The sequence below is a fragment of the Phyllobates terribilis genome, unplaced genomic scaffold (genome assembly GCF_046119375.1).
Source record: "Phyllobates terribilis strain yellow unplaced genomic scaffold, ASM4611937v1 Scaffold_8__6_contigs__length_399053987, whole genome shotgun sequence".
NCBI lineage: Eukaryota > Metazoa > Chordata > Amphibia > Anura > Dendrobatidae > Phyllobates > Phyllobates terribilis.
In genome coordinates this window covers 171,821,254-171,834,554 of record NW_027362768.1, presented here as the reverse complement: position 1 = coordinate 171,834,554, position 13,301 = coordinate 171,821,254, and the positions used below count along the sequence as shown (strand labels likewise).

General features: G+C 51.3%; 2 protein-coding genes across 2 annotated transcripts in view; one reads left to right on the top strand and one right to left on the bottom strand.

Annotated features, from left to right (window-relative positions):
* LOC141157021 (uncharacterized) overlaps positions 1-6,033 on the top strand; it is a 7,919-nt gene extending 1,886 nt beyond the window's left edge. The window contains exons 3-5 of the mRNA XM_073643731.1: positions 2,606-2,680; positions 3,240-3,444; positions 4,081-6,033. Coding sequence (XP_073499832.1) covers positions 2,606-2,680; positions 3,240-3,444; positions 4,081-4,478 — 678 coding nt within the window. The 3' untranslated portion in view covers positions 4,479-6,033. The remainder of the gene's footprint in view (positions 1-2,605; positions 2,681-3,239; positions 3,445-4,080) is intronic.
* A 225-nt stretch (positions 6,034-6,258) lies between these two features.
* Positions 6,259-13,301, bottom strand: part of MYSM1 (Myb like, SWIRM and MPN domains 1) — a 30,875-nt gene continuing 23,832 nt past the window's right edge. The window contains exons 15-20 of the mRNA XM_073643726.1: positions 13,165-13,239; positions 10,593-10,781; positions 10,232-10,364; positions 10,044-10,149; positions 8,853-8,910; positions 6,259-8,484 (exon numbers count right to left, since the gene is read on the bottom strand). Coding sequence (XP_073499827.1) covers positions 8,323-8,484; positions 8,853-8,910; positions 10,044-10,149; positions 10,232-10,364; positions 10,593-10,781; positions 13,165-13,239 — 723 coding nt within the window. The 3' untranslated portion in view covers positions 6,259-8,322. The remainder of the gene's footprint in view (positions 8,485-8,852; positions 8,911-10,043; positions 10,150-10,231; positions 10,365-10,592; positions 10,782-13,164; positions 13,240-13,301) is intronic.

The window sequence follows — 13,301 nt, the reverse complement described above, 5'->3', positions numbered from 1 at the left end:
CCGAGCCCCTCCCTCCCGTGTTCCGGACCCCGAGGCCCCTCCCTCCCGTGTTCCGGACCCCGAGCCCCTCCCTCCCGTGTTCCGGACCCCGAGCCCCTCCCTCCCGTGTTCCGGACCCCGAGCCCCTCCCTCCCTCCCTCCCGTGTTCCGGACCCCGAGCCCCTCCCCCCCTCCCTCCCGTGTTCCGGACCCCGAGCCCCTCCCCCCCTCCCTCCGTGTTCCGGACCCCGAGCCCCTCCCCCCCCTCCCTCCCGTGTTCCGGACCCCGAGCCCCTCCCCCCCTCCCTCCCGTGTTCCGGACCCGAGCCCCTCCCCCCCCCCTCCCTCCCGTGTTCCGGACCCCGAGCCCCTCCCTTCGTGTTCCCTGCCCCTCCCTCCCGTGTTCCCGAGCCCCTCCCTCCCGTGTTCCCGAGCCCCTCCCTCCCGTGTTCCCGAGCCCCTCCCTCCCGTGTTCCCGAGCCCCTCCCTCCCGTGTTCCCGAGCCCCTCCCTCCCGTGTTCCCGAGCCCCTCCCTCCCGTGTTCCCGAGCCCCTCCCTCCCGTGTTCCCGAGCCCCTCCCTCCCGTGTTCCCGAGCCCCTCCCTCCCGTGTTCCCGAGCCCCTCCCTCCCGTGTTCCCGAGCCCCTCCCTCCCGTGTTCCCGAGCCCCTCCCTCCCGTGTTCCGGACCCCGAGCCCCTCCCTCCCGTGTTCCGGACCCCGAGCCCCCCCCCCCCCCCTCCCGTGACCCCGAGCCCTCGCTCTCTCCCTCCCGTGTTCCGGACCCCGAGCCCTCGCTCTCTCCCTCCCGTGTTCCGGACCCCGAGCCCTCGCTCTCTCCCTCCCGTGTTCCGGACCCCGAGCCCTCGCTCTCTCCCTCCCGTGTTCCGGACCCCGAGCCCTCGCTCTCTCCCTCCCGTGTTCCGGACCCCGAGCCTCGCTCTCTCCCTCTCGTGTTCCGGACCCCGAGCCCCTCCTCCCCCCCTCCCTCCCGTGTTCCGGACCCCGAGCCCCTCCTCCCCCCCTCCCTCCCGTGTTCCGGACCCCGAGCCCCTCCTCCCCCCTCCCTCCCGTGTTCCGGACCCCGAGCCCTCGCTCTCTCCCTCCCGTGTTCCGGACCCCGAGCCCTCGCTCTCTCCCTCCCGTGTTCCGGACCCCGAGCCCTCGCTCTCTCCCTCCCGTGTTCCGGACCCCGAGCCCTCGCTCTCTCCCTCCCGTGTTCCGGACCCCGAGCCCTCGCTCTCTCCCTCCCGTGTTCCGGACCCCGAGCCCTCGCTCTCTCCCTCCCGTGTTCCGGACCCCGAGCCCTCGCTCTCTCCCTCCCGTGTTCCGGACCCCGAGCCCTCGCTCTCTCCCTCCCGTGTTCCGGACCCCGAGCCCTCGCTCTCTCCCTCCCGTGTTCCGGACCCCGAGCCCCCCCCTCGCTCCCTCCCTCCCGTGTTCCGGACCCCGAGCCCCCCCCTCGCTCCCTCCCTCCCGTGTTCCGGACCCCGAGCCCTCGCTCCCGTGTTCCGGACCCCGAGCCCCTCCCTCCCGTGTTCCGGACCCCGAGCCCCTCCCTCCCGTGTTCCGGACCCCGAGCCCCTCCCTCCCGTGTTCCGGACCCCGAGCCCCTCCCTCCCGTGTTCCGGACCCCGAGCCCCTCCCTCCCGTGTTCCGGACCCCGAGCCCCTCCCTCCCGTGTTCCGGACCCCGAGCCCCTCCCTCCCGTGTTCCGGACCCCGAGCCCCTCCCTCCCGGACCCCGAGCCCCTCCCTCCCGGACCCCGAGCCCCTCCCTCCCGTGTTCCGGACCCCGAGCCCCTCCCCCCCTCCCTCCCGTGTTCCGGACCCCGAGCCCCTCCCCCCCTCCCTCCCGTGTTCCGGACCCCGAGCCCCTCCCTCCCTCCCTCCCGTATTCCGGACCCCGAGCCCCTCCCCCCCCCCCCCCTCCCTCCCTCCCTCCCTCCCTCCCGTGTTCCGGACCCCGAGCCCCTCCCCCCCTCCCTCCTGTGTTCCGGACCCCGAGCCCCTCCCTCCCGTATTCCGGACCCCGAGCCCCTCCCCCCCCCCCTCCCTCCCTCCCTCCCTCCCGTGTTCCGGACCCCGGACCCCGAGCCCCTCCCCCCCCCCCCTCCCTCCCTCCCGTGTTCCGGACCCCGAGCCCCTTCCCCCCCCCCTCCCTCCCGTGTTCCGGACCCCGAGCCCCTCCCCCCCCCTCCCTCCCTCCCGTGTTCCGGACCCCGAGCCCTCGCTCCCTCCCTCCTTCCCGTGTTCCGGACCCCGAGCCCTTGTTCTCTCCCTCCCGTGTTCCGGACCCCGAGCCCCTCCCCCCCCTCCCGTGTTCCGGACCCCGAGCCCCTCCCCCCCTCCCTCCCTCCCGTGTTCCGGACCCCGAGCCCCGCCCCCCCCCCCTCCCTCTTTCCCGTGTTCCGGACCCCGAGCCCCCCCCCCCCTTCCCGTGTTCCGGACCCCGAGCCCCCCCCCCCCCCTTCCCGTGTTCCGGACCCCGAGCCGCCCCCCCCCCCCCTCCTCCCTCCCTCCCTCCCGTGTTCCGGACCCCGAGCCCCCCCCCTCCGTGTTCTCTCTGGGTTCCGAGGTGCATCCCCCCCTCATGTTCTGGGTCCCTGACCCCCCTGTGTTCTGTGCAGGCTGCGCTACACACGGCGGCCGAGATCAGGAGGTGGATCCCCAGCATCAAGAGTGACATGGAGTATTACCTGGAGGTGAGGCAGCGTACAGAGTGCGTGCGCGGGGTGTGCATGGCATTGCAGTACAAGTCCCCAGAGAAATAAAGGTTTTAAGAATTTGAATCCCCCCGTCCCCATACGTATGTCTGCGCTGTGTGGGGGCCCTGTCTGAACGTACTAACTGAACTTTGGTATACTGCACGTGCTTGCATCTGTCTCACTATAGCTTATTGCATCTGTTACATCTATTTATAATTTGACTTAATGGTGAACTGCTATGAATTGTTATGAGTAAGGACTTTAGTCACTTCATAACGTGAATGACTTTATACTGTGTCATGACTACTTGCACTGGACACTTTTTTTACACTGATGATAACCCGTGGCTAGTATGTAGAAACTTTTTGCCAAGGTGTTTTCTTCAGTCAAAACCCTGATAGTGTGATACACAAAATAATAATTACAGTCAATATGATGTAAGGAGTGTGCAGAACTGTTTTTTATGCAATTAATAAAGATTTATGGTTTAATATTCTCTGCTTGTTGGGCTTTCAGTGCCCGTATTTATGTCTAGATCTGACCTTTTCTCTTGCAGCAATCTCAGCTTATTCACTATTCGGACAGAAAGATTGCAGAATTCCAGGAGAAGCTGGAAGCGCTGAAGAAAGAGTATCAGAGTCATCTGTGGAAGTTACGCCGTCTGGATCCATCGTGCAAGGAGCATCCGTGGAAACTGCGGGGATACACGAGGAAGAGGACGGTCAACGGGAAGGTGCCCTCATGGGTGAAAACAGGTGCAGGTACTAATGCATCAGGAGGGGTTTAGATGAGCGACGAATAGCATGGCCGCCTCTATAGCGCACACAGGGGGCATCATTCAGCTCTGCCACAATGTGATGCTGTATGAAGTGATCTGCACTGAATCAGTAACCAGATTTGCTACTTTCAGTTACTGAGAATCTGGGTGGTTGCCCCTGTTGGGGCACATTAGCGCCTCCTGCTCCGGATTTGCTGCCCCATCAGAATAGGGGGGGGGTGGTTGGTGCATGTGTGAACCTCTGCTCTGTTCATTGTCTACGGAACTGCTGGAAAAAAACAAACATTCTACTCCGCCAGAACAGATGGAGCAGCGGTGCACACTGGGGATTGGTGGCGGTCCCAGTGGTCGGACCCCCACTGATCCTGTAAATAGGGGATAGCTGTTAAATATTGAGAATAACACAATAATGATTCATTTGAAAATTGTGATGATTTCCATATCATTGTTGCTTATGCCCCAAGAACTTCATTTGCATAAACTGTATTTAACACTTTCCCATTTTGCACCAGGACTAAAAAAAAAAAAAAGTTTAATAAAGTGGAAAGAAACTATCCAAAGTAAAAGAAAACCCTTTTTCAACCAAATGTCTGCAGATAACCTGTGTTTTCTTTGATAGGTGAACGCCCCGGGGATGCGCTGCTCTCAACTGTCCTATCGGATAACATTGACGAAGGGCTCAGTAACCCGGAGGAGGATGATGAGAGTAGCACCGAAGAACAGGAGGCCACTGGGCTGGATCTCACTAATATCAATCCTCAAGGTCAGGATGAGCCTTTACAGTTCAGCAATGTGAATTCTCACCCCAAAGATGTCTGGCGGAGGTCGTCCTATAGTACAGGGAGTGACGCTGCAAATAAACTTAAAGATATTCTGCTGTCAAAGCAGAGAGAACCAAAGGGAAACAGTGCTGCAGGGAAGAGCATGGTGAACAGGACTGAAGAACAACCTGCGGGCGGGAAGAGCAATGGGATCCTGGGATTAGATTGTTACTCGTCTTCTGAGGATGATGAGTGACGTTAACATTGACCGGGACCCTGGCATTTAGGACATGTTCACATTCGGTCACATTAGCGCTTTAAGAAATTATAAAATCTCTGAAATAAGTGTCAGAAAGTAGGACGTGTGGACTGAAGATTTTATAGTTACTTAGTGTGAGGTATGAACGTATAAGATGTTACAGTATACACGTCCACTCCGCACGCGTCCAGAGATGTTGTGGCTCCACTTAATGTCCCTATCAGAACACGACATTAGTGAGCGCAGCTCTGGAGTATAATACAGCAGTAATGCAATTCTCTCTACTATTTTTTCCTATGTATAGTACTGTGTAAAAGTTTTACTCAGGTGTTTCAAAAATATGCTACAAGCTAAGAACGATTTCAACAGAAGAGTTAAGTTTATTTTTATCAATTAACATAATCCAAAGCGGGGGAACAAAAGAGACAAGTAAACCACAAATAGTTGGTGATTGCTCTTTTCCTTCAAAACGGCACTGATTTTTTTTTTTTTTCTTCTAGGTACATTTGTACAAAGTTGGGTATTTTGTAGAACAATAGTCACCAATTCTACAAGACATGATAATGATCATCAATAGGTTGAAACACATGAAGCATCAGAAACCGCTGCGTAGGAGGCTTAAAGGGATTGTCTGGTCCAAATCGATAAGTCTGTAGTCACTCTGTGTGACTGCAAACTTAAGAATCCCCCCCAGTGTACGCACTGTGCGCTGCAGGGATTCGCCGATTTCAGACCCGGGACCAGAGGATATGCATGTTATACATAATCCTGCCAGTGCGCACAGCCTCAAGCCATACACTTGTTTGGAGCAAGGCTGTGTCCTCACTCCATACAGTGTATTGAAGCGAGGTCGCTCTCACTGGCCGGGGTGTATGTATAACCGGGTCTGAAACCCGTTCATCCCAGCAGAGGACAGGGCATGCGCTGGGGTGATTCACAAGTCTGCAGTCACTGTGTGTGACTGCAGACTTATCTGTTTGGACTGGACAACCCCTTTCAACTGGGTGCAAAACAGCCAAACTCTGCTAAAAAGGTGAGGTTCTAGAAGAGTTTCATGTCACTGGTCAAACACAAAGGCATGACTGAGAACAGCAACAAGACACAAGGCAGTTATACTGCAGCGGCAGGGTGTCTCCCTAAACAGATTTCATAGGAGACTGGGGTTTCATGTTGTGCTGTTCCAACTCATTTGTAAATTCTCTCTTCAGAGAGGAAGAGGAGCATAACTAGCGCCACCTACAGGAAGTAGCAATCCTAAAAGTCAAAAGTGACCCTTTAACGAGCCTTATCACATGACTTAGGATAAAAGCTAATACCAGAAACTCAATTTGCAGACACCTGACATGCTTAACACGTCACTCTCCGCAAGGAGAAATATTACCCCTAGATACCGGTCGGACACCTCTCATCCAGCCAAACCAGAACTCATACTTTGCACTGACGAGGGGCAGTACCCTGAAACAGTGTCTGCAAATTGAGTTTCTAGTTCTGCAGAAGTGTCTACAAATTGAGTTTCTGGTTCTCCCCACTACCCCCTGGGGGATATCAGACCTCTACTATAGGCATACAGGTGATAGATAAGTACATCTACACATACCTGTATGGCCCATAGCAGATGTCTGATTGCAGAGAAATCTGGTTTTATAATGTCTTGTCCGGGGGACGCCAAGCAAACCCCTCCTATCTGCTTAGTATTCCCCCTACCTTGCCACCTCTGTGCTAAATTACCATATCCCCCCCCTCCCCCCCATCACAGGGCCCTGGGACGTGCCCTGTGCAAAGCGCCGCTCCCATGTAGCGCGCTTTGTTTCCCTCCGGCCCGTTTGGCTGCGTACGGCGCCGAAGCCTTGTATTGCGCAAGCGACGGTGAGTCACTGAGACGTCTTCTCTGCTGGCAGTACGCAGCCAAACGTGGCCGGAGGGACACAAAGCGCGCTCCATGGGAGCGGAGCTTTGCGCATGCATGGGAGGGGAGGCAGAGCGGAGCATGTCACAGGGCCCTGTGACGTGCAGGGGAGGGGGGAATATGGTAATTTATCACAGAGCCAGCGATTTAGGGGAATACTAAGCAGATAGGGGTTGTTTGCTTGGCATCCCCCGGACGCCAAGCCTCTGGAAAATAAACTTTATAAAACCAGATTTCTCTGCAATCAGCCCTCTGCTATGGGTCATACAGGCAAGTATAGCTTTACTTTTCTATACCCTGTATGCTCATAGTAGAGGTCTGATCTCACCCAGGGGGTGACAGATTCCCTTTAAGTCATGTGATAAGCCTCAAAGGGTCACTACTTGTAGGATTGCTACTTCCTGTAGGTGACACTAGAGTTCTAGTCCGCTTCCTCTCTGAAGAGACAATTTGCATGTTTCCCAGAGGCGCATTGCAGCTTTAAAAGTCTCCTCATCTGACGTGCTTAACATGTCACTCTCCACAAGGAGAAATATTATCCCTAGATACAGCTCTTGTAGAAACACCACAAAAAGGGCAATATTGATGACCACAGACACAGTCGTCGGCCAAGGAAGCTTAGTGCAGCAGATGAAAGACACACTGGTTACTTCCCTTCACATCAGCAAATGTCCAGCAGTGCCATCAGCTCAGACCTGGCAGCAACCAGAGGGACCAGCTCCACATCTATTGGAGAAGTTTGGCCAGAACTGGTCTTCATGGAATAATTGTAGCTGGAAACCCCAGACCTTTCACATGGAAACAAAACCAAGCGACTCAACTATGCATGAAAACATAGGAAAAATGGCAGCTGGTGCTCTGGCCTGAGGAGGCAAAATGTGAAATATTTGGCTGTAATGGAAGAAGATTGTTTGAAAAGTGTTGGATAGCGGTAAAATAATGAATCTACAGGAACAAGGATTGATTATTATGTTTTTCCCACTAAGAACAATCTTTTAGTTATGATACCTTTCAATGGTGAACAAAAATAAAATAAGCAATGTCACAAGGAAAGCTTTTGAGACTTCTTCGGGCTTCGTCACAACACCTCTGCAGGAGTAGTGACACACGGTGGAGGGTCCGTAGACGTTTGCGGCTGCATTTCAGCAGTTGGGGCTGTCCGGATTAATGGTGTCTTCAATACTGAGAAATCCCGGCAAATACTTCTCTATCATGTCATATCATCAGGAGACGTCTGATCGGCTCCAAATTCACTCTGCAGCCGGAAAACAACCCCCAACATCCAGCCAATGTCATTAATAACGAGGATTCGTGGGGGGGGGTGATGATCCAGCCCTACAGAGCCATGATATCACATCATCCCATCTGTCTGGGATCACATGAAGAGACAGACGGATCCGCACAAGCCTCGTACACAGAAGATCTGGGGTCAGTTCTCCCAAGATGTTTGGAACAACCTCTTGCTGAAGAAGCGATGGCAGCGACGGGCGATCACCAGCTACTGAAGGGATTTGGATTTCTCTTTTGTTCATTGATACAATTAATCTATTAACACTTAAGATTCTTACTTTACAGAATTTTGCACAGGACTACACATAATACAGCTGTATGTAAACTTGAATCTTTTCTTTTCCGGCAAACTTCCGTTTGTTTTATCTCGTACTCACATCACGAAGAAAGAAGATGGCAGATGGGTGGCTCTTACTGTGTTGGATACCAGGTACCAAACGGTTGTATATACAACACTGGATAGGTCTTGGTGTAAGTACATTTCAGAGAATACAATATTAGAGGAGATCTTGAGATTATAGAGAGGGGAAGCCCCCTACTAAGAACTCATGACCCAGGACCCCACAACAAGTCAAATGGAAGGTCCAGGCCTCCAGTCATTGATGAACTGTCCATAAAGGGTTCCTAATCCATGAGACACACGGGTCACTCTCCTCCGGTGTCCTCTGGGGGCAGCACTTCCCCCGGCTCCTCCTCCGCCATATTGATATAGCTGTTAAGGAAATAATCCTCGATCCTGCTCAGGAACTCATCCGCGAACAGGGTGCAGGCCGAATGGACCAGCGTCCTCCTCAGACACAACAGGAGCTGAAATCAGGGAGGAGACAGTTAAACTAGAAACATGCAGATCACGTAAAACCAAAGTACAATTATTCCAGAGACGTGCCTTATTCTGTAGTCACATCCAAAGCTGCACTTGTCAAGTGGATTGCATTCTGGAAAACCTCAGCTTTGGACTGTCGCATGATGTCAAGCAACAAAGCTACAGCGAGTGCAAAAAGGTTTAAGAAGAAACTAACACTGCTGAATGCAGCTCTGGATGTTACTGGAGTTATTACAGCTGGCCACCAGGGGGTAAAAGTTTTTCATAATGCAGCTCTGGCTGTGACTGGAGTATAAGATTGGGTGATCCCAGGTCAGCAGAGTTGTCCGCACGGTGGTTGCATAACACCCACCTTCTGTAAGCACGTCAGGTCGCAGTCTTGGTGAAAGCGTCTGGTCATCGGAACGCTGCTGCTCGTTAAAGGAAAAAAAAGAAAATAATTCATAAATGCGTCTCGGCGCCTGAGTCCGGGGAACAGAAGCCATCAGCGAGCACCTGTGCGGATCCGAGCTCCATTACAACAAGTGAGATATAACGACTAATCCAATATCCCATTAAGTCCGCGGCCGGCGATCAATGTCCTGTTCTCACCTGACGACGCGTTGAAGGGAAAAATAATTAACCTACAAATTGAATTAGGATCCATTAACCACCTGCAAATTAAGGGAGCGTAAAAAAAGTGGTGGATGAGACCGTTCTATGCAAGGAAAGGGGAGCGGACGACATCGCTGAATGCATTAGGAAAGTGAACTATTGGGGTTCGGAGGCAGGAGAGTTTCTGGGACCCCTCTTATTAGAGTAACATAGGTGGTACTATGTGAGCCGGTTGTTGGGGGGTGCTTATCAATAGTAAAAAAGTGTCCTGAATCCTGATTTTTTTTTTTTTCCATTTTAAACTCCCAATTGCAGTGTGGGGGTCCGTATACTGGAGACAGAATACAGCTTCTGCTATTGGATGATTGGCCCCTTTCCTCTGGGTCTCACTTAGTCTCTTGTGGACCACCCAATGTCTTAAACATCTGCAGGGGCCTCTGAGCATTTAGCAGGCAGCTATTCCCATCTCTGCTTTGTAATGTTAAATGTCCCCTAAAGAAAGGTCTTTTGGGAGTTGCATTCAGAAGTTTAGGCGTCCTCCAAAAAGTCAGCCTTATTGGGGTATCTGATAGATACCGAGATACAACGTAGATGTCACTTCAGTACAGCATCTTAATGCCCAGACATTACAGGGGTATCTCCTGCTGCGGCCCTTGTTATTGGGATGACCGTCTGCTGTACAGGGAACTGTATAGAGCGACGCTGCACCGGGTACTAACATGGGATGTACTGTATTGTGCCTGCAGCCGGAAAATCCCTTTAATTTCTTCTGTGAACTAAGGAAGCAGCACTAATCTGAACAGCGCCTCGACAGGACAGCTGTATGATCATCTAATAGGGATCCTAATATCCGCAGCAGTATATAGAGCACCCTATATCTGCTGGTGTCACTCCTAATACCCACTGATCTCCCCCCAGCAGCGGGCACAGGGTATTTCACGTCTCGTACCTGTGGGAATGTCGATACTTCTCAATAATCCACCTCGTCTTCTCGAACACGATTTCCCAGCGAGGTTGGCCGGGTAAGTGCTCTACATCAAACCTGTACGGTATTCCTATAAGAACGAAGACGTGATCAGCAGTGAAAGAAGCCACCAAAAAATAAAATACAACCAGTGATCGTGTGGTCACACTTACTGTATGCGCCATCCTCGCTGAGATCGTCACTTATCACCAGGCAGGAGAGCTGAGACTGCGGCAGGGGGTTACTGCGATTATACGGACTTATAATCATCCCCAAAAACTTTGCTCCACCCCGAGAAAAATAACTCTGAATGTGGAATAATGAAAAAAGCATTCACAAAAGGAGAAAAAAAAAATATTCACTGATCTTTTTCTATTTTGCTTATTTTTTCCCCATTTCTCTGAATGTGGCCTGCAGTGTAAAGCATGGAGGTTTTTCAACCTCAGACTATACATACAAATACACTCGAGGATTAAGTGTATGTACTCAGAATCACATGCGTTACATTACATACAGGAGTAAATTTACTCTTACCTGGTACTTGGCCTGAGTATCGATATCTCGGATTGAAGGGTTGGGGTCAAACGCGGGGTGTGAGTGGTACCACCCGATGACGCTGTAGCCGCGCAGGTGCAGGGCCTCGGACGCCTGGGTCTGGGACACAGGATCCATCTCGCACTGAAGGCCGGTGCTGAGACTATTGCACGGCTCCGCGCCGCAGATCTGTGAACACAGAGAGCGATGTAAAGAACTACGGGGGCACGCCAGGGTCAAAAAACCTCCAAAAATTCTCAATAGTGGGTGTCAGGATTTATAGCTTTAGATTAACCCCTTCAAGACCAGGCAAATTTTATGCATTTACTTTGCCACGTAATGTACTGAAAAAAGGAGTGCCGGAAAATAGTGAGGGGAAAAAAAAAAAAGTGCAATTGTTTTTTGGGTCTTGTTTTTATGGCGTTAACTGTGCGGTATGAATGACCCCGATAACAGGATTCTCCAGGTCGGAGCGATTACGATTGTACATTTTTGAATGCTTCTGTCGATGGAGCAGGGTGTGAGGACTTGTTTTTTTGTGTGGCAAGTAGTCTTTTATTTTTGTATAATTTTAGGGGACAAAGTTTAACCCTTTCGCAACCCTGGGATTTAGCGTTTTTTGCTTTTTTGTTTTTTTGCTCCCCTTGTTCCCAGAGCCATAGCGTTTTTATTTTTTGGTCAATATGGCCGTGTGAGGGCTTATTTTTTGCGGGACGAGTTCTACTTTTCAACGCCATTACTAGTTTTACCATATCGTGTACGGGAAAAAAATTCCAAGTGCGGTGAAATTGCAAAAAAAGTGCAATTCCACAGTTAATTTTTTTTTTTTTTACCACGTTCACTGAATGCTAAAACTGACCTGCCATTATTATTCTCCAGGTCATTACGAGTTCGTAGACACCACACATGTATAGGTTCTTTTTTATTTAAGTGGTGAAAAAAAAATTCAAAGTTTGGTAAAAAAAAAAAAAAGAGAAAAAAAAAATAGCGCCATTTTCTAAGACCGGTAGCGTCTCCATTTTTCGGGATCTGGGGCTGGGTGAGGGCTTATTTTTTGCGCGCCGGGCTGACGTTTTTATTAATACCATTTTTGGGTAGATCCGATGTTTTGATCGCCCGTTATTGCAATTTTGCGGCGACCAAAAGACGTAATTCTGGCGTTTAGAATTTTTTTCTCGTTACGCCGTTTACCGATCGGATTAATTCTGTTTTTTATATTGATCGGTCGATTCTGAACGTGGCGATACCAAATATGTGTATGTAGGGTTTTTTTTTTATTATTTTATTTCGAATGGGGCGAAAGGGGGGGGGGATTAAAGTTTTTATATTTTAATACTTTTAAAAACTTTTTTTTTTCACTTTTTGCATGCTTCTATAGTCTCCATAGGAGACTAGAAGCAGCAACTGTCCGATCGCCTCTGCTACATACTGGGGATCAGCAGATCCCCTGCATGCAGCAGAAGTGCTCCTGTGCTATGAGCGCCGACGACTAGGTGGCGCTCATAGCGACCAGCTCATGACAAACACAGGCGTCTGCTGCAGACCCTGGGTTGTCATGCCCACCCATAGGTGACCCGCGATCACGTGACGGGGGTCACCGATGGGCGGGGCTTAGGACACGCTTCCCGGAAGCGCGAGTTAAATGCCGCTGTCAGAGATTGACAGCGGCATTTAACATGTTAACAGCCACGGGTGGATCGCGATTCCACCCGCGGCTGTTGCGGGCACATGTTAGCTGTAATAATCAGCTGACGTGCTCGGTTCAGTGCGGGCTCACCGCCGGAGCCCTCACTGAACCGGGGGATTACAGCCTGTGCGTACTAATACGTCACAGGTTGTAAAGGGGTTAATCGATTCCATTCCACTTCAGGGTTTGGATTTTTTATTTTTTTTTTACATTTGGTGTAGAAAATTAATTTTATATTTTCATAGGTCGGACTTTGACGAATGTCGCGATACCAAATATATGCAAATTTTTAAGAATGTATTTTTGTATTGGGAAAACTCAGAAAAGGGGGAGGGGTGAATTCAACCTTTTCTTAAATTACATTTTTTATTTTTTAGTCTCACTAAGGGAATTGACTTTGCTTTCTCTATATATTGCAATACTTCAGTATATAGTAAATTGACTATCTCCTATGAAGCCCAGGCACAGACGTTGTGGCACCAAAGATGGCTGCAATCTATTAGCACCTTGTGTCCGCCGTCGAGGCCGATGTGGGACTGAACAGCTGCATGCAGGGATCCCAGTCATTTAAATGCCGCTGTCAATAATTTAAACGGCAGAGAACGGAGCTCAACTCTGGTCGCTGCTGCTAGCGAAAGTTGATGGCTGCATAGTGCAGGAAGGGGTTAATCATCATGAAGTTTAATTAGGTCTTATCCATCCAAAGCTACATTTACAATTCTGTAGACCTCTGCTTGAAATCGAGAGCGACAGCAAAGCACGCAGTGCAGACATGTAAGCAGCAGGGGGCAACAGCGAGAAGGGATGAAGTCCAAAAATTTGAATGCAGCTCTGGATGTGTGTAGAGACTGAATGATCATAAATACACACATACATAGTTCTTACTTCTACAATACGTTCGGCTTCGGAATATCTCCCACCTAACAGGCCGATGACTTCCGCCATGGATACGTGAGCGTGCTGGAGGACAGAGAAGTCCCTGTATATCGGTTATTCAGTCCCGTACGGCTGCAGCACTTACC